This window comes from Triturus cristatus, chromosome 7 (genome assembly GCF_964204655.1).
Source record: "Triturus cristatus chromosome 7, aTriCri1.1, whole genome shotgun sequence".
Classification (NCBI taxonomy): domain Eukaryota; kingdom Metazoa; phylum Chordata; class Amphibia; order Caudata; family Salamandridae; genus Triturus; species Triturus cristatus.
The window spans coordinates 786,507,634-786,533,491 of NC_140590.1; the positions used below are offsets into that span (position 1 = coordinate 786,507,634).

Below are 25,858 nucleotides of genomic sequence, written 5' to 3' on the forward strand. Positions count from 1 at the left end.
AACAGTCCAGCCCGAACTGCTAAGCCATGCCTTCTCTGGACCGGAAACAAGCTTCCTAGGACCGGTTTCTGGCATTTCAGCCATCTTCAGCCAGGCTTGCTTGAATCCAGTGGCAAAGTGAGCAAGGGACTCACGTCTGAGCATACCCTGCCAACTTATGGCGAACAAAGCGGCACAAAAAGGGGTGGTGATGGACGGAGCATCAGAACCAATCAAACACTCACACCCAGTCAACAGATCTGGGTTTGATCCATCACCGTTTTTTAGCCCACTCTGCCACCCCAGTTCAGACATGGCCATATGCAAATCAGTCTGACCCTGTGCCTCATGGGAACAGTCCAGCCCGAACTGCCAAGCCATGCCTTCTCTGGACCAGAAACAAGCTTCCTAGGACCGGTTTCTGGCATTTCAGCCATCTTCAGCCAGGCTTGCTTGAATCCAGTGGCAAAGTGAGCAAGGGACTCACGTCTGAGCATACCCTGCCAACTTATGGCGAACAAAGCGGTACAAAAAGGGGTGGTGATGGACGGAGCATCAGAACCAATCAAACATTCACACCCAGTCAACAGATCTGGGTTTGATCCATCACCGTTTTTTAGCCCACTCTGCCACCCCAGTTCAGACATGGCCGCTTTTTTGAGATTCAGGCGCATGTGAGTAGAGATATTTCTTTCTGAAACTCATGTTTTGAGGTTGAGAGCTGATGCATCAGGTGGTGCAGGCGGCCATATGACTTTCTAGCATTTAGAGCTCTGATTATTTTCGTGCAACAGGCGGATACCCAGCTGTCAGTGTAAGTAAAACAGAATGCTTTGCTCTGACCCTTATGCTGCATGATAGCTATACCAGCATGCCGAATCCTGAGCCCAAGCAACAGCTGGGCCGACACTGGAAGTATGGGGGCCGCAACAGGTCAACGCGGGCACCCTGAAAGCCGCGGACAGCTGCTTCGGCCCGGGAACTTGTGGTGCATAAATTCCTGTGACTCGTCTTCTTGTAGATGTGGCTTCTGGCATGTGAGGAATCTCTGAAATTGGAAAGTCTATTCCCATCCTCACACTTCCTGCCCACAGCGGGCCAGAGCTGTTGGTGCTTGCCCGGCTCCCTCCTGGGTTAGGGCAGAGCCGCCCACTCTGCCGACTGAGAATCTGCTTTACATAGGAAAGATGCCTGCACCAACCCAGGAATACCACCTCCAGCCACAATCGGATGGGTCAGGCATTAGTGGAATTATCCTGGTTTATGATCTATTCATCATAAGGTGAATGCTCTCCAAGGTGTATGCGCTGATTCCTATCGGTTCTAGGTCTTGTCCTGTGAATGTTTCTAGCACACTGGTGCAAGTGTGAGTGTTTGCACATCCTGTCTTCCCATTGCGATATGTTTGGCTAAATGTAAACTTAAATGTTCTGGGATTCTTGGGGTGGATCCTGCAGAATTGGGAAGTTATAGGTAAGTAACAAAAAGGTGACATAAAAAAGGGGCCTAGAGGGACTCACTCCGGAGCACCCTCCACTCGATAGTTATAGATACAGAAGAGATCCCAAGAACTAATAATTCAGTTCTTCTGTTGTGAATTGTCTGCTGTTTGTTCCTCTCTGATTGTGATACTGCTGAGTGGCTCTCAGAATGATTATGACTGTAATAGCATAAATCTGCAGCATCAGAATAAGGCCCTTGTGGTAAAAAGCGAAGGCATCTCAATGGAGCTACCAAAGGGGCTCCTGATGTTGTGTTCTGCAGGTTTCTGGGCTACTCGTGTACAACAAAAAAGGCATAACAGCCGAGAGTTATGACAGTAACAAACAGAGGCTTATATTGATGGAACTGTGTTAATCTGTCCCTTAATCTTATTTAGAAGAGAGTAACTAACATTTTGGGCCAGTTTACGTCACAAAAGTGACACAAACCGGCACAAATGGCTTCTTTGGCATTTATTGTTTATCTGAAGGTGATGCAAGCACCGCTTCCCGTAGGGTGGCCCTCCTTACAAACCCAGAGTGAGATTGTTGCAGAGTTCTTGATCTGCCCTCCACCCCACACCTCTTGATCCCTGGCCTCGCCCTCGCCGCCATCAGTGATATATTCTGTTCTTGTGTTTTCCCCTCTCTCTAGTTTTACAAGTCGCTGAATATCCGAGTGGCTCTGGTGGGCCTCGAGGTCTGGACGGATGGCAACAAGTGCAACGTGACCGAGAACCCCTACTCCACTCTCTGGTCTTTCCTTGCCTGGCGCCGGAAGTTGCTGTCTATCAAGAAACATGACAATGCTCAGCTCATCACGTAAGACTTGGGTATAGTGGAAATGGTGCAGTGGGGGCAATGTTTAATTTGAGGGGGTGTTTTCCAGGGCCCAGCCTTGAGATTCATTTTAGAGCACCTCCACCTAATAGAGGTGCTTGGATCCATGGATGTACTAACTGTGCAGAGCCAGATAGGTATGCATTCTGCATTAAGGAGCTGCTACTGCTGAGCAGCGTTACCTGTTAAACGCACACGCACAGATTTGTAAATCTAGAATCGCGCTGGTACCACCGCAAGGGGGCAGTGGCGTGAAGCGCTCACAAGGACTCTTCCTCCTAAACCAGGAAAGCCACTGCTCGTCTGCCATTGGCTGTTGTGGGCCAGGATGGTGCAGAGCGGTGCCTCCTGCTGAACCGTTCAGCAGCATCGGCTGGCTCCCCAGGAGGGCACTGGCAATGCCAGGTTTAGAACTACAGCCACAACACACAGGAATCTGGATCTAAAGTTGACCAATGGTTAGCCAGTTGCTTATCCAATCACTTTTTGCTTCTTTGCTTTCTGTTATAAATACTGCACTATTAATACCAGAATGCAAACGAAAAATAGCACTGGACACGCTACTCACATCACATATGGAGCCACTGAAGACCAGCCCGTCTGTGCATGAATGTGGAATGCTGCTTTACTTGAAACAGGAAACAACCTTTCCAACCCAGGCATTACCACGCAATGTCTTTACCACACATCATTTAACATGCGGTGCCTTTACCACACATGCTTTACCACACACACTGGCGTAACGAAACTCGAGGGGGCCTCCCTGCAAGGCACGTGGAGGGGCCCCCTCTGGGCTCAATCAGGAGCTCTGCAGCCCAAGTGCTGTGCTGAGGGAGCCCCCTGGACCTTGGGGGCCCCCCCGCACCGCAGGGGCTGCGGGGGCCTGTGTTACGCCCCTGACCACACATGGGGTGTGTTAGGGTTTGGGGGTAAGTAAGAGTACACAGTGCTAAAGTTAAAAAAGGTGAGGGTTGGGAGGTTTACCCCTCAAATAAAAAAAATGTAAATAAAAAAAATTTAAAAAGGGGGGTCTTGGATAGTTCTCCCTTCCTTAAAGAAAAAAGTACATTTATATTAACGAAATAAGGGGAGAAATTGCTTTACAATTGTTATTATAAATATATATATTCTCTGAAAAAGGAAAGGTTATAGTTAGGTTTGATTAAAAAATCTGCTTTTTTAAACAAAAACCTTAGAAATCCACTGAAAAAACAAAAGTTAAAGTGACTTTATAGTTAGGTGAATGTCGGTGACAGCATTTATGTTGTTAACTATAAAAACACAGAAACTCACTAGTTATAGTTAGCAGGGCTAACTATAGCTTGCGCCCCTGCAGTGCACTGCTTATGCCCTCACATATTACATCACTCATGATATGTTCCATGACATCATTTATGACATCACTGATGACATCTCAAATGACATCATTGATAACACCACTGATGACATCATCCAATAAGTGTGTTAGTTTGGTTTATAGTTTATATAGTGAGGGATAACTACAGTAGGAAAGTGCCTTATTTGACATGGTGACCCCCCCCCCTTTTTGCCTGGTAATTTATGCAATTTCGACAGATGTGTACTGGGTAGCTGCTAACCAAGTTCCCACCCAGTGCCACATCTCTTTTCCTAAAACTGTACAATTGTTCCTCAATTGGCAAGACTTTTAGCACCCATATTAGCCACTATTAGATGGTAACCCTGGTACCTAGTGCGTAGGTATTAAAGAGGGTCCCTAAGGTCTGCAGCATGTATTGTGCCACCCTAAGGGACCCCTCACCACACTCATGCATACTGCCATTGCGTGACATGGCGCAGACAAAACTGAAAACACGACATGATACACCTCCTCTGTGCCATGTCTGCAAACACTGCATGCGATATACGTAAGTCACTCCTACAGTGGGCCTTACAGCCCTAAAGCAGGGTGCATTACACTTAAGGCTCCCGGTTTTCTGTTTAAACAGATTTTTGCATATAAATACAGACGGAAAACCTTTTGTTCTTTTCTGTATTTATATATAGAAATGGAAAAATACTGACAAAACAAATGCTTCTGCTGCCTCTGTGCTCCTCTGTAAAATCCGAGTCTGAGGCGCACAGGGACTGCGGAAAGAAATCCGAAACTGCTGGCCTCAAACTGCCGCCCTGGAAAGGGGTGAACAAGTGCAGCTGGGAGCGCCATGTCTGCAGAGACCCTTCAACACCCCTTGCTGCAGTGCTCAAGCAAGTTATATTGTTCGGTTAGTGCAAGCAGCCGATGTCCATTAACACCCCAGGACATCGTCTCCAGCCCCAGCAGCCTTTTGTTTTTTTGTTGTATGGGGGAGGGAAGTAGGTCAATGGGGGCAGGCCACGGGGGTCTCCAACAGCTATCGGCATAAAGCCTGGGTGCATCTCTTTGGATTTTAGTTTACAAGTGCTCAGGACTTGAACCTCTTTGTATTCACTACATGGTTTTTGTAGAGATTGTAAGAGTATACTGTGTAGCAGCCTTGCTGTGCTATGATTTGTCTGGCTGTCTGATTCAACAACCTTCGACTTGGAGTTCATTCTGAACAATTTGGTGGGCTGAAACCACAACTCCTAGTTCAGTGGTTCAAAACAGTAAAAACAAAGTCCTTGGTCCCAAAGAACCCACCAGCCAAAGAACAAGGGTCCAACCCCGGTAAAATCATCAGCAGTTAAGGTGCCAAGAATCTCAGGTCCACTTGGGTCGCGATTCAGTTCAAGAGCTGTAAATGCAAAAACTGCAATTCTATATATCATATAAAACAAGATATTCTAAAGAATTATATAGTGTGGTATATGTGCTTTGCATGATATCTATTAATTTGAGAAATTCTCTGTAGTGTCCATATGAGAACACTATTCTGAACAGATAAATATGCAGGATTCTTTAGCTATTTCGGTGATTTACAATGTCTCGTGGGGTAGGTTGTCTTCTAGCGCACACTAAGAATGATCTGATATTCTTCGAGCAGACACTCTCTGTGCTGGCTGATAAAATGTAAGTAAAAGAGGGAGTAATGCTTTGACTTTTTCTGAGACAGCTGTGCAAATGAGACCTAATCAATACCACTAATTCATGCATCATTTCTTAGAGGACAGGGAAGACATTTGCTCCTAATATGTAAAGTGCACTTAGCATGGGCTCCAATTTCAAAAACCGCTATAACAACCGAGTGCAAGTTTGCATAAATGTGGAAAAATACTAGCTGCAGCATCTTCCTTTGCTTGCGACAAAAATAAATGTGGATAAATGCAGCTAAGACGACTAAAAATAAATATGGATAAATACAGGAAATGTTAAAAAAATAAATACCATAAACCCGGGAGCCCTAATTATATTATATGTGTAGATATATCTGCAGGAACAGATATGCCACTGTGATGTTTAAGTCGATTCTTAGACGCTGCAAGTGAATAGGGAAGCCATCTTAAGTATATGTACTGGGCACTGGTGATCACGCGTTTGCCAGCTACATGATGGCTTTACTGAACCCAAAGATGTTTGGTATGAAACATCTCTTATTAATAAACGCACACTGATTCCAGTTATGGATTTATTAATACATGAAACCAGAGGATACCATTGAAGTATCGCCAGAAACCTACTAGTCCACTAGTGTGCTGGCTGACTGGTACAGTCCAGCCTGCCACCACAGGCGCCCTTATGACCCCCTAGGAGGTGAGAGCCCCACTCTCAGAGGTCAGGAACAATGCCTGCTCTAGCAGGAGGTGTTTGCACATCCTACAAACAGGGCAGCTAGCAATCAGCATACCAAAATCTGAGGCTTTATTGGCCTCCACTGCCTTTGATATACAACCCAATCATCTCCCAGACCTGGGAGATGCCACCCCCTGCCCTGAGGCCCATTTGCACCAGGTCAGGTGGGAGGCCCATTTGGCACCAGCACATGTGGGAAATTAGTATGCTAGTAGGTGTGGAGCACACCCAGGTCAGACCCACCCCTAAGGTGAGCTGCCTGATGTGCCCCACTCGAGGAAAATTCTGCCATCTTGGTGATGGCAGAATTTAGTAAACTGGGACAGGGTTATACCCACTCCCTACAGGAAGGGGTCAGATAGGGGGTGTAGTGACCCCAAGGGTAGATAGCTCATTGGCTACTAATCTTCACTCCCCAAACGCTCTTACATTTTGTATTTGGCCCCCTCTGAATCCAGAACTTCACATTGCCCTAACTGCAAACAAGAAGAGGACACTGAAGAGAGGATCCCCGCTAGAATAGAAGACTGCTGTGACATTTGGTCGCAAACCCTGCCTCCTGCATAGAAACTTGACAATTACAAAGACCCGACTTGTTCTGCAGCTGTGCACCCAAGCAGCCAGCATCTCACTTGGAGTAGAGGAGCTACTCCCCTGCAGCCTGCTGGCACTGACTGCGGCGCCCGGTTTAAAGAAGCTGCTGTCCACCGGGTCCTCCTAGCAGTAGCCATGCAGGATGACGTTAGCGCACTCAAGGAGGTCATATTCATCTTCCTGCAAAGCCTGAAGATGCCAGGACCTCCACAAGCCCTCCTCTACCAATTTGGGGTACTGTACCCTTGCCGCGACCAAAGCTTGTTGCAAGTCCAGCCCGAACATCACCGATGACCAGCCGACGACAGACGTCAGCACCGCAGAGGCCAGCACTGAGAGTGGCCCAGCTGTTCCCGCTTGCTGGCCTTGACTCACGAAGGCCAGCCAAGTACAAATACTCTGCACCCGAGCCCCCCGACCTGCACCTAAGGAAACTGACTGCTCCCCCGTACTCTCAGTCCCCTCACGACCCAAACCCCTTGTTGGGAGCTCCCAAACTTGTCCCCAAGTCCCCCTTTGCAACCCATTTCCAAGTGACCCCCCTCCTTTCTACTACGTAGCGCCCAAGGCTTCCAAACTGTCCAGCACCTCTGCAACCGGACTCACCAGGGCAGATAGGACCGATCTGCTGTTGAAACTTTGGTTCTTGTCCCTCTACACCTCATGACTGAAAGAGATCATATGGAAAAGTATTGCAAATATATGTATGCAGTGAATGTTCTTTCTCCTGTAGAAAGCATTACAGATAGAAATGCACTGGTTAACATTGCTAAAACTGTAAAAAGTCTATTACGAAAAAGTACATACCTCTTTGCAATCAATCAGTCATTTATATAGCACAGCAAATAACCAGGGAGGGTCTCAAGGCGCTGGAGAAGCTGGCTGCTGTGCTGTGGTTTGTTCATCCGAACATCCGGGTCTTGAGTTCTTTTCTGAAATGCTGGATCGATAGGGCAGTCCTGAGTTGCAGAGGTAGGCTGTTCCATGCCTTGGCTGCCAGGTGCGAGAAGGAACGTCCTCCTCTGCTGGTTCGGCAAATCCAGGGGGTGTCTGCGAGGATGAAGTTCTTGGTTTCAATATATAAAAATACCTGTTATTGTTCTAAATTGGTGTGGATCTCCTATTTGAGTGTGTGCTTCGTTAATTGACTCTGTGTGTGCAACAAATATCTAATACTCCTCTCTGATAAGCATGAGGCTGCTCGACCACACTACCCTAGATAGAGCACCTTGGCATTACTGGAGCGAGCCTCTGTCCACTCATAAGGGATACCTGGACTCCTGACACAGCATACTTCTTTTTGGTATACTATATAAAGACCCAGTTTCTTACAACTAATATATTACTTTTCTACCTAATTGTGTACAGCCTGTGTCCAGCTAATGGATGTTAGTTTTTGCAAAATGCATGTGATCCTAATGCATCATAGGTGTGCAGAGGTATTGAAGACATTATAAAACTTTGTATTGAAGAGTATTTCTCTGTGCAGATGACATTTGGCGACTTGTGTTCAGCATGTTCCACGCAGGTTTTTTGGCTCTGCAGAAAAAGTGTCCAACAGGGTGAAGATTCTGTGTTCTACATACTAAGTATTGTAAGCAGCCTTGAGTTATTAGGCAGAAATGTCTCACCTTGAACATTTCTACATAATATAGAAGGCTTTGTGCACCAGGTCATAACATATTTACATGTGCTTGCTTTGCTTGAGAATATGGGTTATCTGTAAAGCTTTCAAAACAGTATGAAGGGTTCAGGTAGTAATATCATTAACACCTCCAGACCTTAGTGAATAGTCTTTCTTTGAACAAGATTTGCATAGAGTGTAAACTTTTCTTAGTAGATACTTTTTAATGCTCTGTGGTGTATTTCTCATGAGAGTTTCGCTGTCTGCAAATAGTTTGGTACAGAGTAAACTCTCAAAGCAAGCACAAGGAGATGATGGACGGAGCGCTGAAACTTTTCAGACACTCACCCACAGTCACAGATCTGGGTTGAATCAATCACCATTCTTTAGCTCACTTCGCCACCTCAGTTCAGACCCAGCTATATGCAAATCAGCCTTGACCCTGTGCCTCATGGGAACAGTCCAGCCCGAACTGCCAAGCCAGGTCTTCCCTGGACCAGAAACAAGCACCCTAGGACCGGTTTTGGGCTAACAGCCCTCATCAGCCAGGCTAGCTTGAATCCAGTGGCACAGTGAGCAAGGGACCCACGTCTGGGCATACCCTGCCAACTTAGGACGAACAAAGCAAACACAAGGAGTAAGCTCTCACCATAGAGCAAATACTGTTTACAGTACCCACTTTTCTATTCATTTCCACTTCATTTCTCAATGTAGGTTCTGAGACTGTGAGGGGTTTGATACAGCTAAAGTCTGTCAGGATTAAGGCATTAGTTATGTAACAGGGCGTGAGTATCTGGAGGAACTTGTTTTTTCCTTTACAGTTGTATACAGATTGAACATTGTGTGCAGTACAGGTTACCCTTTTATCTGTGGATAATAGTCGACATGAACTTGGCTACCCATGAAGTGTATGGTATAAAGTCGGTGTTGCACATAACACAAGGTTGCTTCACCTATAGGGTTGTATGTATGATGGCAGTATTTTGCACTTACTTTCATAGCTCTAATGTCATGCCCATTTATAGACCAGTGTGTGCAAAAGAAGTTTGGATGTTGTCTTCAGTGATGTCAACAATGATGTAATTTGAAATGTCATCAGTGGTGCCATAAATGATGTCATAGAAAATGTCATGAATGATGTAATATTTAAGGTCATAAGCAGTGCATGGTGGGGTGCAAGTTACAGCTAGCTCTGCAAATTATACCTGGTGAATTTGTGTTTTTTTAGTTCAAAACGTAAATTTTGTCACTGACCCATTCACCTAACTGTAACGTCACTATAACCGTTATTTTTTTTCTGTGAATTTATAAGGTGTTTTTTTTTAAAGAAACAGATCTTTTTATCTCACCTAACTATAACGTTACTTTAAACTTTGGTTTTTTTTAGTGCATTTCTAGTTTTATTTGGTAATATTTTGTTACCAAACGGGATGCCAGCTCCCTCCAACGCATGGCCTTTAACCTTCTGTGGCAGGGGGTTGGCTGCAGGACCTGACCAGAAGCCAGATGATGGGGGTCCACGAGCCTTTAGAAGCTCAGTGAGGGAGGCTGTTCGCCCTTAATGAATATACTTGGCTCTGGGAAATGGGGTCCCCGGGGCCCAGAATGGGCTGAGGGGTGCTCTACTCACGCCCACTCTCCATATATTTAAAAATAAAATGGAGGCCACCATTTATTTTTGACCATGATCCTGCGGGATCGCAGCAAAAAAAGCACATTTTTTATTTTTTATTTGGCTCGGGGGTCGGGGGAGGGACCCTCTGTGGGGCCTGGTATCCCTACACAGCCTCCTTATATTTTTTTAAATGTTTTTTTTTTTACTTCAGGGCAAGGTACTTTGTCCCCGAGCCCCGTAATGACTGCCAGCAAAATTTTTCTCATGTTGCTGTCAGCCAATCAGAGCACTCGCTCCTGCGGGAGTCTGACTCCCGTGGGTCCGAAGTGGCCCAAGGGAACAAAATTCCCTTGACCAATCAGAATACTCTTTTTTTTTTTAAACTGGGTTCTCGCGAGAGTCCCTCGAACCCAACTGCCCAGATATACAAATATTTTTAAACCTTAATATCTCAAAAACCACTGGACTGATTTCAAACCAAATCACAAAAAACACGCTTTCTGTGCCAAGATCAAATTTGGTGCAATTCCGTTCAGCAGTTTTTGCTGTGTCATTGGTGCAGTATTTCACTTAATCCTTAACAAAAAATACTGCGCCAATGATTATAGAATGTATGTTATTTGAATTGTGATTAATAGCATGAGCACTTTCTGAAGTGTGTAGTGACTGCCCATTATGAGGTAATGTGTTTGCACTTTATAACATGTAGTAAAGATGGCTCCTTTCAATGTGATCAAGTTGGCAGGGCAGCCAAAACACGTTATGGTAGCACACAAATAAAATAAAACGTATTTTAAACTCCAGAGTGTCGGTAACCTTTGTCTCCTGGCAGAGAGGATTGCTGGAAAATTATTAAGGATATTGCTGTCTTCACTGCCGATACTGACACACCTTTCGCTTAGGTGCCCGTCGGGAGCCAGAAACTAAGGAAGATGATATATATATATATATATATATATATATATATATTACCTACTGGCGGTCGCCAGTAGGTAGTTATAGTTAGGACCACGTTTCCATAGGAAAACCTCAACATTCTATTTTGAATAACTTTGGCGCCGGTCGACGAATCCTCGCGAATTTCTCAAAATAGGTGGGGCGCTACGCTCCGCTCCTACCCTGAAAGTCTCGGGGGGATTCGTCAAGCGGGGGCTGAGATAAAAGGGGGGTCCCAAAACGCGTTTTTCCCATGCATTTTTCCATAGGACCTTTAGAACGAGCTACAGCCCGAATGGCTGAACAGAATTACTCAAAATTTGGCAGAGAGGTAGTCCCTAGGTCAAGGAAGTGCCTTTTGTAGGTTTGGTGTAAATCTGTTCAGTAGATTCTGAGAAAATAGCCTTTAAATCAATATATATATCTGAGCCAGCTTACGGTACGCTTACCGTACGCTTACGGTAAGCGTACGGTGGCGTGCGCGAGCGCGATTCTGATTGGCTCTTAGATCTTAGTAAACATTCGAATCGGCCGAAACCAGGAAGCGGCGGCCGCCATTTTGTCTCTCGCACTGAGAGAGATTTTTAAAATCGGAAGCCCAAAAACATGTAAAGGGGCTGTTTTGACAACTCCCTCCCACATAGTCATGTGGAGGGAGTCCCCAAACATCCCCCAAGTGCAAAAACGGTTTTATTTTTTTTTCGGCAATTTCACGGGGTACGCTTACCGTACGCTTACGGTAAGCGTACGGTAAAAAAATAAAAATAAAAAAAACACTATTCACACTTACCCCACCCCCTGTGCTTTTGGTGGCCGAAGGCCACCAAATGTGCTGGGCTTATTACAATGGAAAAAAACACTATCCACACTTACCCCACCCCCTGTGCTTTTGGTGGCCGTAGGCCACCAAATGTACAGGGCTTATTATAAGGGAAAAAAACTTAGCATTTAAAAAACCGTACTAATTCACTGAAAAAACCATAGGTTTCACACACGTTATAGTTAGGAATTAGCATTTAAAAAACCTTGCAAATTCACTGAAAAAACCATAGGTTTCACACATGTTATAGTTAGTGGAAATTTTACTGATAAAAAACCAATGAAATTGCCCCGTTATAGTTAGCGCAGGCAACTATAACTCACGCGACCGCAATCCTCTGCTGATGACATATGTGTCTTTATGAAAAAAAAATATTTGTAATATATGTATAGCTAAAAATGTATGGAAGAAGACATGGGCAAATAAGTGTCTAAATACAGTATTAGCATCAGCAGAGGATTGTGGTCGCGTGAGTTATAGTTGCCTGCGCTAACTATAACGGGGCAATTTCATTGGTTTTTTATCAGTAAAATTTCCACTAACTATAACATGTGTGAAACCTATGGTTTTTTCAGTGAATTTATATATATATATATCACTCCAACACCAATGAGGTCTTGAAAGAGGAAAGCACACAGATCTCCGTTTCCACAGTGGTTTTATTACAGACCCCCTACCCCTCTAACAAAAAAAATAAATATATATATATATATATATATACACAAACAGCACGAAAGGGCAGACAAACGTCTATGCGTTTCGGCTCAACTAGCCTTGTTCACGACCTATATCTATCGTGTATATGTTCGTAGTTTGTGTAGCTGTAGATACACATGCCGTGCATACTCCTGCCATCTAGTGTTGGGCTCGGATGTGTGCAAACTGTTTTTGTTCGAAGAAGTCTTTTTTCGAGTCAGGAGGTGTGGTGACTCCACCTATTGTAGGGAATGCGCATGAGCATTGGTTCCATTGTCAGGTTGTTTTTCTCTGCTGTTGGGTTCAGACATGATTGCCGGAGCTCTGCTTCGACACCACAGGTTCTCGCCATGCCTTTGGCACCGTCTTTTGTTGGTCCAAACAATCCCATTGTTCCTCGGTCTCCAACATCAGGTATTGATCCGTCTTACGGTCAACTGAATCTCCACTTTGGAGCTTTGCCCCTCATGACTCCCATCACTTCAGCAGCTGAGAATGTAACATGCCAAGTACTGATTTGCAGGAAGTTTGAAACTTGTGCCTGTCTCCGGAATGCTGAAAAGATTTCTGCGCAACAAAAAGGGCCTCGGCTTCAATGACAGAGCCGATGAGTGGAGGACACTCTGGACATTTTCAGTGAAGAAGAGGTAGTAGCCATGCAGCAGCCACGTGAGGCTGTGCTATAATCATGGAGGATGGCGACTTGGAGTCCGATGTCGAGACCGAAGGGCACCCCCCACCGGGTCAACGCCCTTTACCGAGGACTATAGTGAGTAGTACTGTCTCCCATCCTTAGGAGGCACCAGGCTCAAGCTTCCGTGCTTCATCAGATGGCTCCAGGCCACCACTGCCTCATGGTCATGGTCTACTGGACCGGACCCGACAGCCTTGATACCTTCAGCGCTGAAGTCCATTTCGAAGCCACGCCCCTCGAGGTCGGGCACCACTTTGGTGCAGATCTAAACACGCCCTCTTGGCCCACTCAGAGTCAAAATCTTCACAGCCGAAATCCATCTCGGGGCATTCTAGACTCCGACCTACTTCTGCTCTATCCAGGCCATCAACGGAGGAAAGTGACCAGCCCATCCTGCAACGACTTCAGGAACGGCCCGACGAAGGGCAGCAGAGAATTCACATAAAACCGGACCCAGGCTAGATTATGGCTAATCCATTCTATCTACCCAAGGAATCCGTACCTCACAAGAGGAGACACTTTCGAGGAGGCCCTCAACCTTCCCTCGGAGACGTTGCCCAAAAAGCCTCGGCGCCATAACAGAGGCACCTCACCATCAGAGCCTAGTCCTTCTAATCCTCCTCCTTCTCTTTCTCCACCTGCTCTATCCCCTCTGTCTCCTCCTATTCCTACCCACACCTGTGTTGTCTGTGGATCCACAAACCCATTCCGCACCAGTATCTTCACATTCAGGGCCGGGGACTGTCCAGGTTCACCTTATAACCCATATGACCCCCAGGCGCCTGTCCCTTAGGATGACTACCAGGTAGATCCCCCTGCAGACACTGACCCAGATTTGTACCCAAACAGACATCTTGCCCTAATGACAAAACCACTTACCATGAGGTACTTCACAGGGTAGTAGCTTTTCATAAGGTTTAGCTACACGTTCAACCTGAGGAGGATGTTTTCCTTCTAGAAACTCTCTCCCCACTCAAAGGTCCCTCCAATAACTACCCATGCTGAAGGGCATGCTCAAGCCTGTCTGGGACATCTTCATGAAGCCCAAGAAAGCCAGAGTCATCATACTCTGGTATGATCAGACCACCCCCTACATCACAGGTCCGTTACCCCCCTTATTCACTGGTGGTGCACCCAGCTAGAAAAAGAGCTACGGCGCAGGGTGAGCAAGACAATAGATGCACCTGGCAAGCATGTTGCAGGGCAATCCACTCAGTGGCACATCACTCATTCAATTGGGTTGCTCACTCTCTGTATGATGGAGCCCAGTGGGATGAAATGGAATAGTTTATCCAACATTTCCTAGGACAGTAGCACAAATAGGAGCATGAGTTGGTAGCAGAGGGGAAAATAATCTCGCCTCCTCTTGCTGTGAGATGCATGGCTGCGCATCTCCGGTTTCAAACCAGAGGTACAACACATCCTTAATATACCTTTCGACGGCAAGCATCTTTTCAGCCCCCAGGCCAATGAGATGCTCGAAAAAATAAAGAAGGATATTGACACAGCCAAAGCCATGGGCGCACTACAGACACCTAGTGCCAAAGGCTCCTTTCGCTGCTCCCATTACTGTGGTGCAGCCAAAGCAGCTGCAGACCCAGAGACTTCCACCTACTACACCAGACAATGGCAGCAAACCCCTTCATGGAGTTTCTACAGGGGAGGGTATAAAAAGAACAATGGTAGAGTAAGAGGCAAAGGAGCAGCTCCCAAAGCCGTGATGCTTTTCTCTTTCCCCCGACCAGCCAACACCTGTCGGGGGCAGACTACAGGGGTTCATGCCTCTATGGGAGGCAATTAACTCCGACCGGTGGGTTATAGACATAGTACGGGAGGGCTATTGTTTAAAACTTACCCAAACACCACCCATCTTTCCTACCGCACAAACAAGTTATCCTCAGAACACCAACATCTTCTCCAAGAAGAGGTGCTCGCTCTACTTGCCAAAGGGGCCATAGAGCCAGTGTCTCCACCACATCACGGCAGAGGGGTGTTTTTCCCTGGACTTCTTCATTCCCAAGAAAGCTGCTTCCCTCAGACCTATACTCCACCTCTGACCCCTCAACAGATACATCCTATCAGAACATTTCCACATGGTCACTATTCAGGATGTCATTCCTCTGTTGCTACCAGCGACTTCATCACTGCCCTCAACTTGAAGGACGCTTACTTCCATATTCCCATTCATTTTGCCCATTGAAGTTTCCTGCAGTTTGTGGGAAATGACAACATTATCAGTTCAAGGTGGTGTCCTTTGTGGTCACAAACTCCCCAGAGTCTTCACCAAGTCTCTAGCCATGGTAGCCGCGCACCTCAGGTGGGGTGGCATCCATGTGTTCCCTTACCCCGACAACTAGCTGATCAAGAATGCCGCACAGCATCAATGTCTGGCACACACCCAGGCAACCATAGACCAACACAGGTTGGGCTTCACAATAAAAATCCTACCTTCAGGTACAACCCGTCCTTAGGGCTAACTGGACTTAAGAGTGGGGAAGGCTTGTCCAATTCTTGCCAGGGTCCACACTTTTCAAAATCTGATACCTCTTTTTTAGACTGATTGTTAGGTAACACTCTAGACAGTAATTCGTCTATTAGGCATGATGGCATCCCGCATTGCAATAGTTCCTTATGCAAGGTTACACATGTGTCCCCTACAGCAGTGCCTAGCAGCACGTTGGTCTGAGGCAGAAGGTCTATGGGAGGATCTAGTGTTGATGTGGGTCCATACTCATCGGTCTGTGCAATGGGGGAGTGACAATAACCTGTTGCAGGGACGGCCCTTTCTAGACCCAGCTCTACAGGAGAAAATTACCACTGATGCCTCACCCACTGGATGGGGAGCGCAGCTCCAATATCATGCAATCCAGGGCTTGTGGACACACGCACAGCAGGGCCTCCACACCAATCACCTGGAATTACTAGCTATTCAGTTTGCTCTTTGAGCATTCCTTCAACTGATTCGCAACAAGGTCGTTCTAGCCTGCACAGACAACATCACGGCTATGTTTTACCTACAAAAGCAAGGAGAGGACGCACTCACCCCAGCATGTCTGTTCTAGTCTAGTGTATCTGTAAGTGGGCGAAACATCACAAGGTGCAGTTAGTCATACAGTACATTCCCGGTCTGGACAACGACGTGGCAGACCTGCTCAACAGGATTCATCAACAAATCCATGAGTGGCAATTCCACCCTCAGACCCTACTCTTTTACTTCCGGAGGTGGGGGTTTCCTCACACAGACCTGTTTGCCACTGCCGCTTTATGCACTATTGCCTTCCAAACGATATCAATCCCCTCACACCTTCAGTACAAGACATTGTCTATTACCTCCTTCGTCTTTGAACAGTCAAGCCTTGCCTACACCTCTATTCAATTACATTTGGCTGCTGTGGCTGCTTACCTACAGAATAGGCAGCAAGCTTCGCTTTTCAGAATATCAGTCATTAAGGCCTTCATGGAAGACCTCAAGTGGGTTATCCTGCCCTGGATGCCTCCTGCTTCAGTGTGGAATCCTAACATTATCCTAACCAAGCTCATTGGCCCTCCTTTTGAGCCCCTTTACTCATGCCCGCTTCAGTTTCTTTCACGGAAGGTAGCCTTCCGTGTAGCTATCACTTCCCTCAAACGACCCTCAACTTATAGGAACCGTTCTTCCAAGTTCATCTAGATAGGGTGGTTACTAGAACCAGACCCAAATTTCTTCCTAAGGAGGTTTCCAGTTTTCATATCTATCAAACGGATGATATGCCAGTATTGTTTCCACATCCAGAGTCTGTTTCAGAACACGGCTTGAAGGCTCTGTATGTCAAAAGATCATTAATATCCTTTTTGGATAGAACAAAACCTTTTTATGAAACACAAATCTTTGTGTCTTACTCCAAACCAGAGGAAGGGCATGCTATTTCAAAAGCAGGTCTTGCTTGTTGGCTTGTCAGGTGCATACAAACTTGCTATGCTAAACGATCCCTACCTTTCACTCCCATACCCCATTCCTCACGTAGAAAGGGGCTTCTACAGTCTTCTTAGGGAACATACCCCTAGCTGAGATCTGTAAAGCAGCTACTTGGTCCACTCCTCACACTTTTATTAAGCATTACTGTATGGATGTGCTAGCCAGGCAACAAGCTAGAGCTGGCCAAGCTGTCTTACGCACACTATATCAATCTTCTACAACATCCTCAGGCCACCATGTTTGGGGAGGACTGCTTTACAGTCTATCCACAGCATGTGTATCTACAGCTACACATGCCACGAAAAGAAAATGTTACCCTGTAAGCTTCTGTTTGTGACATTTAGTGCTTTAGATTCACATGCGCCCACCCTCCTCCCAGACCACCTTACATTTGTTGCAGATGCGCTAACCTTATTTCTGAACTTATGGTCATTCAATTCTGTATCTCTATGTGCCATCTACATCTTCGCTCTCAGGGCGGGAAAAACAATCTGACTATGGAGCCGATGCCCATGTTCATTGCCTACAATAGCTGGATTCACCACATCTCGTGACTCAAAAAGACTTCTTTGAACAAAAACAAGTTACACACATCCAAGCTCAACAATAGATGGCAAGAGTACAGGTGTATGCACAGCATGTGAATAAACAGCACTAAATGTTATATTTAATATAAATATATGTATAAATGTATATATCAATATATATATATATATATATATATATATATATATATATATATATATATATATATTCAAATTCAAAGAAACATTATTCGGTTCTCTGAAATAAAAAACATAAAAGTTATATATGTATCAGCAATAGTTAATAAAATCACATAAAACCATGATACAGATTAGTGCAAAAATACAAAAAAAAAGAAAAAAATAAATAAGTAAAGCCATTTATCCCATATTAGTAATGCAATGAAACGGTAATAAAATCAGCAACCCCAAGAATCCTATATACAAATGTCGCAAAAGGGGGTGGTAAAATAATATCATTACGTGACCTACAAGATAGTTAACATCTGATCTAGGTGGCCCCTACATTTTACTGCAGATGTGAGGAAATTAAGCACAAATAAAACCGAGTCCTCATGCAACAATTGAAGATAAATGAGAGCTTGGCGTGCCTGCCTGAAATTCGCCATTTTTAAGATCGGGACGATTAAACTATTCCTAGGGGACATGTAGAACTTGCAAAAAAATATAAAATGAAGCAAATCCTGAGGAGACATGCAGTCGCAGTCACAGGATGCTAAAATTGTTCCTCTACCACTCCCCCTGGGGAAGGCCAACATAAAGTGGAAGTAACCCAGGCAGAACCTAGTCAGCAAGAATCGTTCATATGTGCTGAATGATCCCAAAAGATAGGGTTCAGTAGATGGTGTGTTTTTCAGCATTAAAAATCGTCGTACACTGGGTTTACTCAATTCCTGCTCTTCCCTCTCCGCTCTCAATAGGTTCCCGAAAGACTCCTTTACCCAGCCCAGGTCATTTTTAGAGGCCACTTCAGGATTTAAATATAAATCTGCTCTGCCCAGCCTGGCAAAGCTGGTTTTTATACAACTAAGCCACGGAATGCGATGCGAGTGATCAAGAGACATACACTCTTTCAGAATCAACCAAGTTAAGGTCAATTCATCATTCTTCCAGATTTTAAGCCAGAAGATTAATGGTCGGAGGGTCAGGGTGTCACCCAGATACGGGACACCTAGTTCCTCATGTACGACTATGTTAGAGGTTCCAGTTGGGACACCCAAAAGGCATTTAAGGAATGTGTTCTCGACCACTTGCAACTCATCCGTAGCTATCTGTCCCCAAATTTCACTGCCATACGATGCAATCGAGACACTCTTAGCCTGGTAAATAAGAGTGCCGCTATTGGTCTTTTGCCTAACTTAGAGGCAAAGTTAAGAATGGCGGAATTAGCCCGAACCAGGTCTCCCCTCTTCATTTGCTTTAGTGGGCCCCACTTCAGCTTCTCGTCCAAGATAACACATAAGTATGAGAAAACATCAGTTCGGTGAACCAGAGCGGTCCCTACCCTGAACTGGAAGGACTTTTTGCTATGAAGGCCCACCTGCATCACAAAAGATTTGGAGTCATTTATGGTTAAGTCTCGGTCCCTCATAAAAGTGGAAAAACAATCAAACAGTGTTTGTAGCCCCCTGGCGGTTCTAGATTTGAGAACCGCATCGTCCGCGTACAATAGGACCAGCAGGATTCGTCGGCCTACTTGCGGATAATCAACCCTTGTGGCTTGTAATACAGAATCTAAATCATTAATATATAGGTTGAACTGAAAGGGGGCCAAAATACAGCCCTGTCGTACACCTCGTTTGATAGCCAGGGTACGAGAGACTCTTAGATCTTGTGAAAATCTAACCTGCGCCTTAGTTGAGTGATGAAGGCTTTCCAGAAAATAAACAATATTTTCATTAACCCCTATGGCCAACATGGACTGCCATAGGTTGTTCCTATTCATGCGATCAAACGCGGAAGACAGATCTATGAATGCTAGGTGAATCGTACCAGAGCATGCAACCGTATATTTGTTCAGGATCATGGATAGGTTGAGACACAGGGCCATGGTCGACCGCCCCGGGCGGAACCCATTCTGAATATCAGATAAAATCGCATGTTCCTCAGTCCAGGTTGTCAACCTATCCAGGAGCACTCGTCCCGCCACCTTGACCACTGAATCTAACAGAGAGATTGGTCTATAGCAGTGAGTGCTATCTCTTTTTAAAAACCGGCACAATTGTAGAAGTCGCCCAAGACTCAGGGCAATTGGACTTCACCGCTGCATTTAGAACGTCGGCAAGAACCGGCGCCCAGAGTGCTGGATCAGACTTAAAGAGATCAGCTGGGATGCCATCTGGTCCCGGGGCTTTATTACTGGACAATCCCTTTATCCCCTCCTCAACGTCAGAAGGGCTGAAAGCCAAGTCAGGTATTCCGTCCAACTGTGGTGGGGGGGCAATTTAGTTCCGGGGGACATTCAAACATAACTTCAAAATGAAGACCTCACTCCTCTTCGGTTATATGTGCTCCTATTGCACTACCCTCCTCTGAATTAAAAAAGGGGCTGTTAATTATGTTCCAAAACCTGGAACTATCCCTCAGCATGCTGTCTTCAATTAACTCCCTCAATGCTTCATTTTTTAGGGCAGATTTACGCCTCGCCAATTCAAGTTTATACTCTTTGCGGCGTAATCTCACCAATAAAGGGTCTCTCAGACTCATATTTAATGCTACACGCAAATTTTTTGCCGCCTGAGAACATAATGAATCAAACCATCTAGAGCACTGCGTGACAGGCCTCTTAGCTGGAGCAGTTAAGAAGTAACTTATTTTGCCAGTAATTATTTCAAAGGCACTAATAACCTCCCTAGGGTCTGCGGAAAAGGTGTTACACATAGCTAACTCTACAGCACAATAGTCCAATAAGTATTTATAAAGTGTATCTGGGGATACCTGTGTCCATTTTAGCCGCCTCCCACCGTCAGTTGGTCTCGCCATACCGCCCTGCTTAGCCCCCTTTATGTACGCTATTACCGTCCCGTTCAGATGGGCACACAAAGGATTGTGGTCACTGAATGCACTAGCTTGTATAGCAAATCCTGTGAATAAATCTAATATTGGGGATGTTACCAGAATCAATAAAAGAACCAACACCCCTGCCTTTAAAGGTTGGGATGATGAACTTACTACGGGGATCAGACAAGCACATAAGGGATGACAGATCATATTCCTGCAAAAAGCCATTCATTGTCTCCCTTTGTAGTGAGTGTTCAAAGTGAATTCCCTGAGCCCGAAGACACCCAAAATCAGCCACACAAGATGCCCTTGGGTCACCACAAATGTGGATATTAAAATCCCCCGCTATCACAAGATTCCATGACATAGTGTTATAATGCTGCTTTACAAAGGAACCTAACATAGTGATATTACAAACATCATTACTGCAGGAAACTGAATTATAGAAGTTAATAAGCTCCAGTTTATGGGCCCCCCTTCGTAATAACAGAGCCTGTATACAGGGGCTCTCTGCGGGCAAAACAGACCAAGTACAATCAACGGCCAAAGAGATATAAATAGCAAGGCCTCCTCTAGATCTTCCCATATGAGAGGGGGTAGCCGGGACAAAGAAAGACTTAAAGCCCTCCAATGGTAAGCTAGTGCCAGACCACGTCTCCTGTAAACAGATCACACTATATCGTTTAATGTACAAGATCCATGAGGGGTCGGAGAACTTATTAGATAGTCCCGCAATGTTCCAGGATATGAAATTTCTATTGTTTGCCCCAGTGATCCTAAACCCAGTACTTGCCCCTAGATGTTCCAGCGAAGGGGATGGAGGGGCTTGGATCATTACAACAGACCCATTCAGTCAATCACAAGCATCTAAGGAATCTAGGGGTGCAAAACGCTTTGTTAGTTCCAGTGCAGGAGGTAGAAAAAACTCCTGTCGACCTGGTGCAGCACGGTCTCGTCTGCTTATATTTGGGGCCCAGTTAAAGATCGGGTTCCCAGGAATTGGATACAATGGCGTATGTCCGTTTAGTGGGGCCCTAAGAGTATTTGGCATTGAATTCGGCCCCCGTGATTCCGGTTTATAGAAAAAAACAAGTGGTAAGGTCATGATGGATGACTTGAACCCAGAATAGGTATCACTTGCAGTGGAGAACAAGATCCTTTCTGCAATGTGAGAGCGATTAAAGTTAATGATAACACAGTCACCACTATACAGCTTACGTGAATTCCCAATCCAATTGACACTGCATACCATGTTAATGTGTTTTCTATTCTCATGCCCAGAGCCCTGTTACACGATAACCAGTGCAGTACCTTGTTCTTCAATTGGATAAAATTCTCGTTGGTACCCAGAGGAAGAGCTGGAACGTTCCCCAATATTACAACATATGGGGTTGATTCTGCTGGCAGATTGATAACAGGCAGAGGATTTATAGAATTGTACATGAGGGCATTCACTCCCCACATACATTGTTCTTTGATATCGGCTGACTGTGTATAGATGATCTTCTATTGGGAGGTGGGGCCAAGCCTACGTTTGGTACAGTGTGGGATACCGGGGGAAGAAAACCTGCCACAGATGAGCGTTATCCCAGAGGGGGTAGAGAGGGATCCATGGTGTTTGTTTGGGCCGCCCTCAGTGGAACTGTCCGTTGTGGAAGGAATTAAAGGTGGATTAATAACTGTACCCATTAATGGTATGCAACGCTTGAGATCCAAAATTCCGTTTTCGATCAAAGTTAAACGCTCAACAATAGGGCCCAGCATGGTGTTCAGTAATTCCCTAAAAGAGTCCTGTAAAGATTCTAAGGTACACTTTACATCCACTTTAGCCAGACCTTGATCGGCGATGATCTTCCTGGGAGTTGGATCTGCTCTTGGTTTTTTGGCTTTCCCCCCTGTTGGCTGGCCCTTCCTTTTCATGCCTGACCCTTGGCTAACCAGCCTGACACCTCCTGCCCTCCCTCGAGTTGGGGTCCAACTGCTGGTCGAAAGACAGGCTGACCAACAGGCGTAACCCCCCCTCTCCCAAACACAAATGTGCAATGTCCCCCCTAGGGTTATAAACCACAATGGTTGGTGTGAGGGGCACTGACTGGCCATTTGATCCACTAACTGGGCTGATTTGTCCATCTGGCTGTTGAGTCCCGGATTCATTACCAACACCATAAATGCAGTCCACTGATCCTTGTGCGCAGGTAGGGTGGAGTTGATGGGAGGATACAGGGGATCTAGAAAGGCGCCTGTTCACAATTTCGATCTCCTTGTCAAGGACTGATACAGCCCTCAGCAAGAATGAGTCCATAGTCCTTACTGAGCCTAGGTTACCGATTAGCGCCCCTGCTGGTGCTGTGGTTCCCTTACGTCTCCCCATTTCAAATCTTGGCCAGTCTGCTACTAATACCTTAACCAAATGGCACACAGGTCAGTCTTGAAAATCTAAAATTAGATGCTAAGATTGGGAAAAAATTAAACTTAGATACGGGATGTGTAGATTCCCTACCTCTACTGCTGCTGATGTAATGGGGGAGAATGATCAGTCCATGTCAAAGTCCAGGTTCAGTAAAATCCGGAAATGATTAACACAAGGGCCAAGAGGATAGGCCCAGCCCATGCTCCTCCGGGCTTTGACGGGCCTTTAAGTGCCGGCTGGCGCGAAAGAAACTGATGTGGCCCCTGCCGCAGAGCGTCATGGACGTTGTGGTCCTCTGGGCCACCGGGTACAAAGTGCGGCATGCAGATACAAAAGTCAGTCCTCTGGGGCTCTCAAGACTAAATGATGGAACCGTGATGATGAGAGGGGATTGCGGGCGAGAGCTGCGAAGAGCTCACCCGCAGTGAAGAACACAGACCCCCACAGCCAACATATACATATAAAATGTGTGTGTGTGTGTAAATATATATACATATACAACAATCCTTTGTCGATAGACAAAAAATAGCTGTGCCCAATTCCTTGTAGCGTGTAATTTGATATCACATGTGGCAAACAACGCCTGACGCGTTTCAGTGCAGCCGCACCCATGATCAAGGTGCGGCTGCACCGAAACGCGTCAGGCATTGTTTGCCACATGTGTTATTAAATGACACGCTACAAGGAATTGAGCTCGGCTATTTTTTGTCTATCGACGAAGGATTGTTGTGTATTTGGAGGTTCGTGACCACGCTGTGAGCCCGCCGCCCAAAGCAGCAGAGAGACCCACGAACTTTGTTTGGATATATATATATATCCACGCTCCAAGTACACCCGCTTGGTGCACTCATGGATGGGTGCTTCTCTAATGCGGAGGTGCATCCGCATATCAATTGTCGCTCCAAACTTCTCCTCCAAAATCGGGGCAATCCCCAGAGAAGACAGCACTCACGGGGGCAGGTTCCGTTAATTTATTTAATTTCACGGACCACCGGCATATAAACAGACGCGTTTCGGCAACGGCCTTTTTCGATGTTTGCCGAAACGCCAGAAAGCCCCGTTATTTATTTCCATCATCACAGGGCATATCCGCCAACAACACAAATGAAGGACATTGAAATGCACTTGTATCTAAGGTAAATCAGCGCCATCTTAGGCTGTCCGAGTTGCATGAATATAGAAGCAAACGATAAGTGTGCACATGCACCTTCAAATCATTTTCTGGCAAGTTACACGCTAAAATAGCAATTCATTTATCAAAGTACATGCCAATATATTACAAAACCTATCAACATCGGACAAAAGCAATCGCCAGTGGATAGTTATAGTTAGGACCGAGTTTCCATAGGAAATCTCAAATTTCTATTTTGAATAACTTTGTCGCCGGTTGATGAATCCTCGCGAAATTTTCAAAACTAATGGGGCGCTCCGCTCAGCTCCTACCCTGAAATTCTCGGGGTGAATCGTCAAGCGGGGGCCGAGAAAAAAGGGGGGTCCCAAAACGCGTTTTCTCCATGCATTTTCCCATAGGACCTTTAGTCGAAGGTACAGCCCGAACGGCTGAACAGAATTACTTGAAATTTGGCAGAGAGGTAGTCCTCAGGTCAGGCATGTGCCTTTTGCATATATGGAGTCAATCTGTTCAGTAGTTCCTGAGAAAATTGCAGTTAAAAGTACATAAATATCTATGAGCGCGCACCCGGCGCGCACAGTGCGCGCACCGTGCGCGCACCCTTACGTGCGCAAGCGTAATTCTGATTGGTGGTTACATGTCAGTCAACGTTCGAAATCAGGAAGTGTCGGACGCCATTTTGTTTGTTTTGGGTGCGACACTGAAAAAGAGAGGTAGCGAACGTGAAAAGGGGGCAGGGTAGAGAGTTCCTGACCCCCTAGCCTTTGTCAGGGGGTCCCTGAAGGACCCCGAAGGGTGAAAAAAACATTTTTTTTTTTTTTTTAAATCGCGGGGTGCGCGCACGGTGCGCGCACGGTGAAAAACCTTAAAAAAAAAATATAATAATACATACATAACTTAGCATTTAAAAAACCGTACAAATTCACTTAAAACACCATAGGTTTCACACACGTTATAGTTAGGAATTAGCATTTAAAAAACCTTGCAAATTCACTTAAAAAACCATAGGTTTCACACATGTTATAGTTAGGTGGACATTTCACTCGTAAAAAACCAATGAAATTCCCCCGTTATAGTTAGTTCAGATAACTATAACTCGCGCGACCGCCACTCTATCACAAGGATGATGTCATCAGTGATGTCATGAGTGATGCCACTGACCATGTTATGAGTGATGTAATATGTGAAGCCATCAGCAGTGGATTGCGGGCGCGCAAGTTATAGTTATCTGAACTAACTATAACGGGGGAATTTCATTGGTTTTTTACGAGTGAAATGTCCACTAACTATAACATGTGTGAAACCTATGGTTTTTTTAAGTGAATATATATATATATATATATTCACTGAAAAAACCATAGGTTTCACACATGTTATAGTTAGTGGAAATTTTACTGATAAAAAACCAATGAAATTCCCCCGTTATAGTTAGTGCAGGCAACTATAACTCACGCGACCGCAATCCTCTGCTGATGCTAATACTGTATTTAGACACTTATTTGCCCATGTCTTCTTCCATACATTTTTAGCTATACATATATTACAAATATTTTTTTTTCATAAAGACACATATGTCATCAGCAGAAGATTGCGGTCGCGTGAGTTATAGTTGCCTGCACTAACTATAACGGGGGAATTTCATTGGTTTTTTATCAGTAAAATTTCCACTAACTATAACATGTGTGAAACCTATGGTTTTTTCAGTGAATTTGCAAGGTTTTTTAAATGCTAATTCCTAACTATAACGTGTGTGAAACCTATGGTTTTTTCAGTGAATTTGTACGGTTTTTTAAATGCTAAGTTACTT

At 45.3% G+C, this 25,858-nt stretch overlaps 1 protein-coding gene across 1 annotated transcript in view; it reads left to right on the forward strand.

Annotated features, from left to right (window-relative positions):
* The window catches only part of ADAM19 (ADAM metallopeptidase domain 19), a 275,869-nt gene that overhangs the window by 113,244 nt on the left and 136,767 nt on the right, over positions 1-25,858 (forward strand). Inside the window, exon 9 of the mRNA XM_085617602.1 lies at positions 2,116-2,282. Coding sequence (XP_085473728.1) covers positions 2,116-2,282 — 167 coding nt within the window. The remainder of the gene's footprint in view (positions 1-2,115; positions 2,283-25,858) is intronic.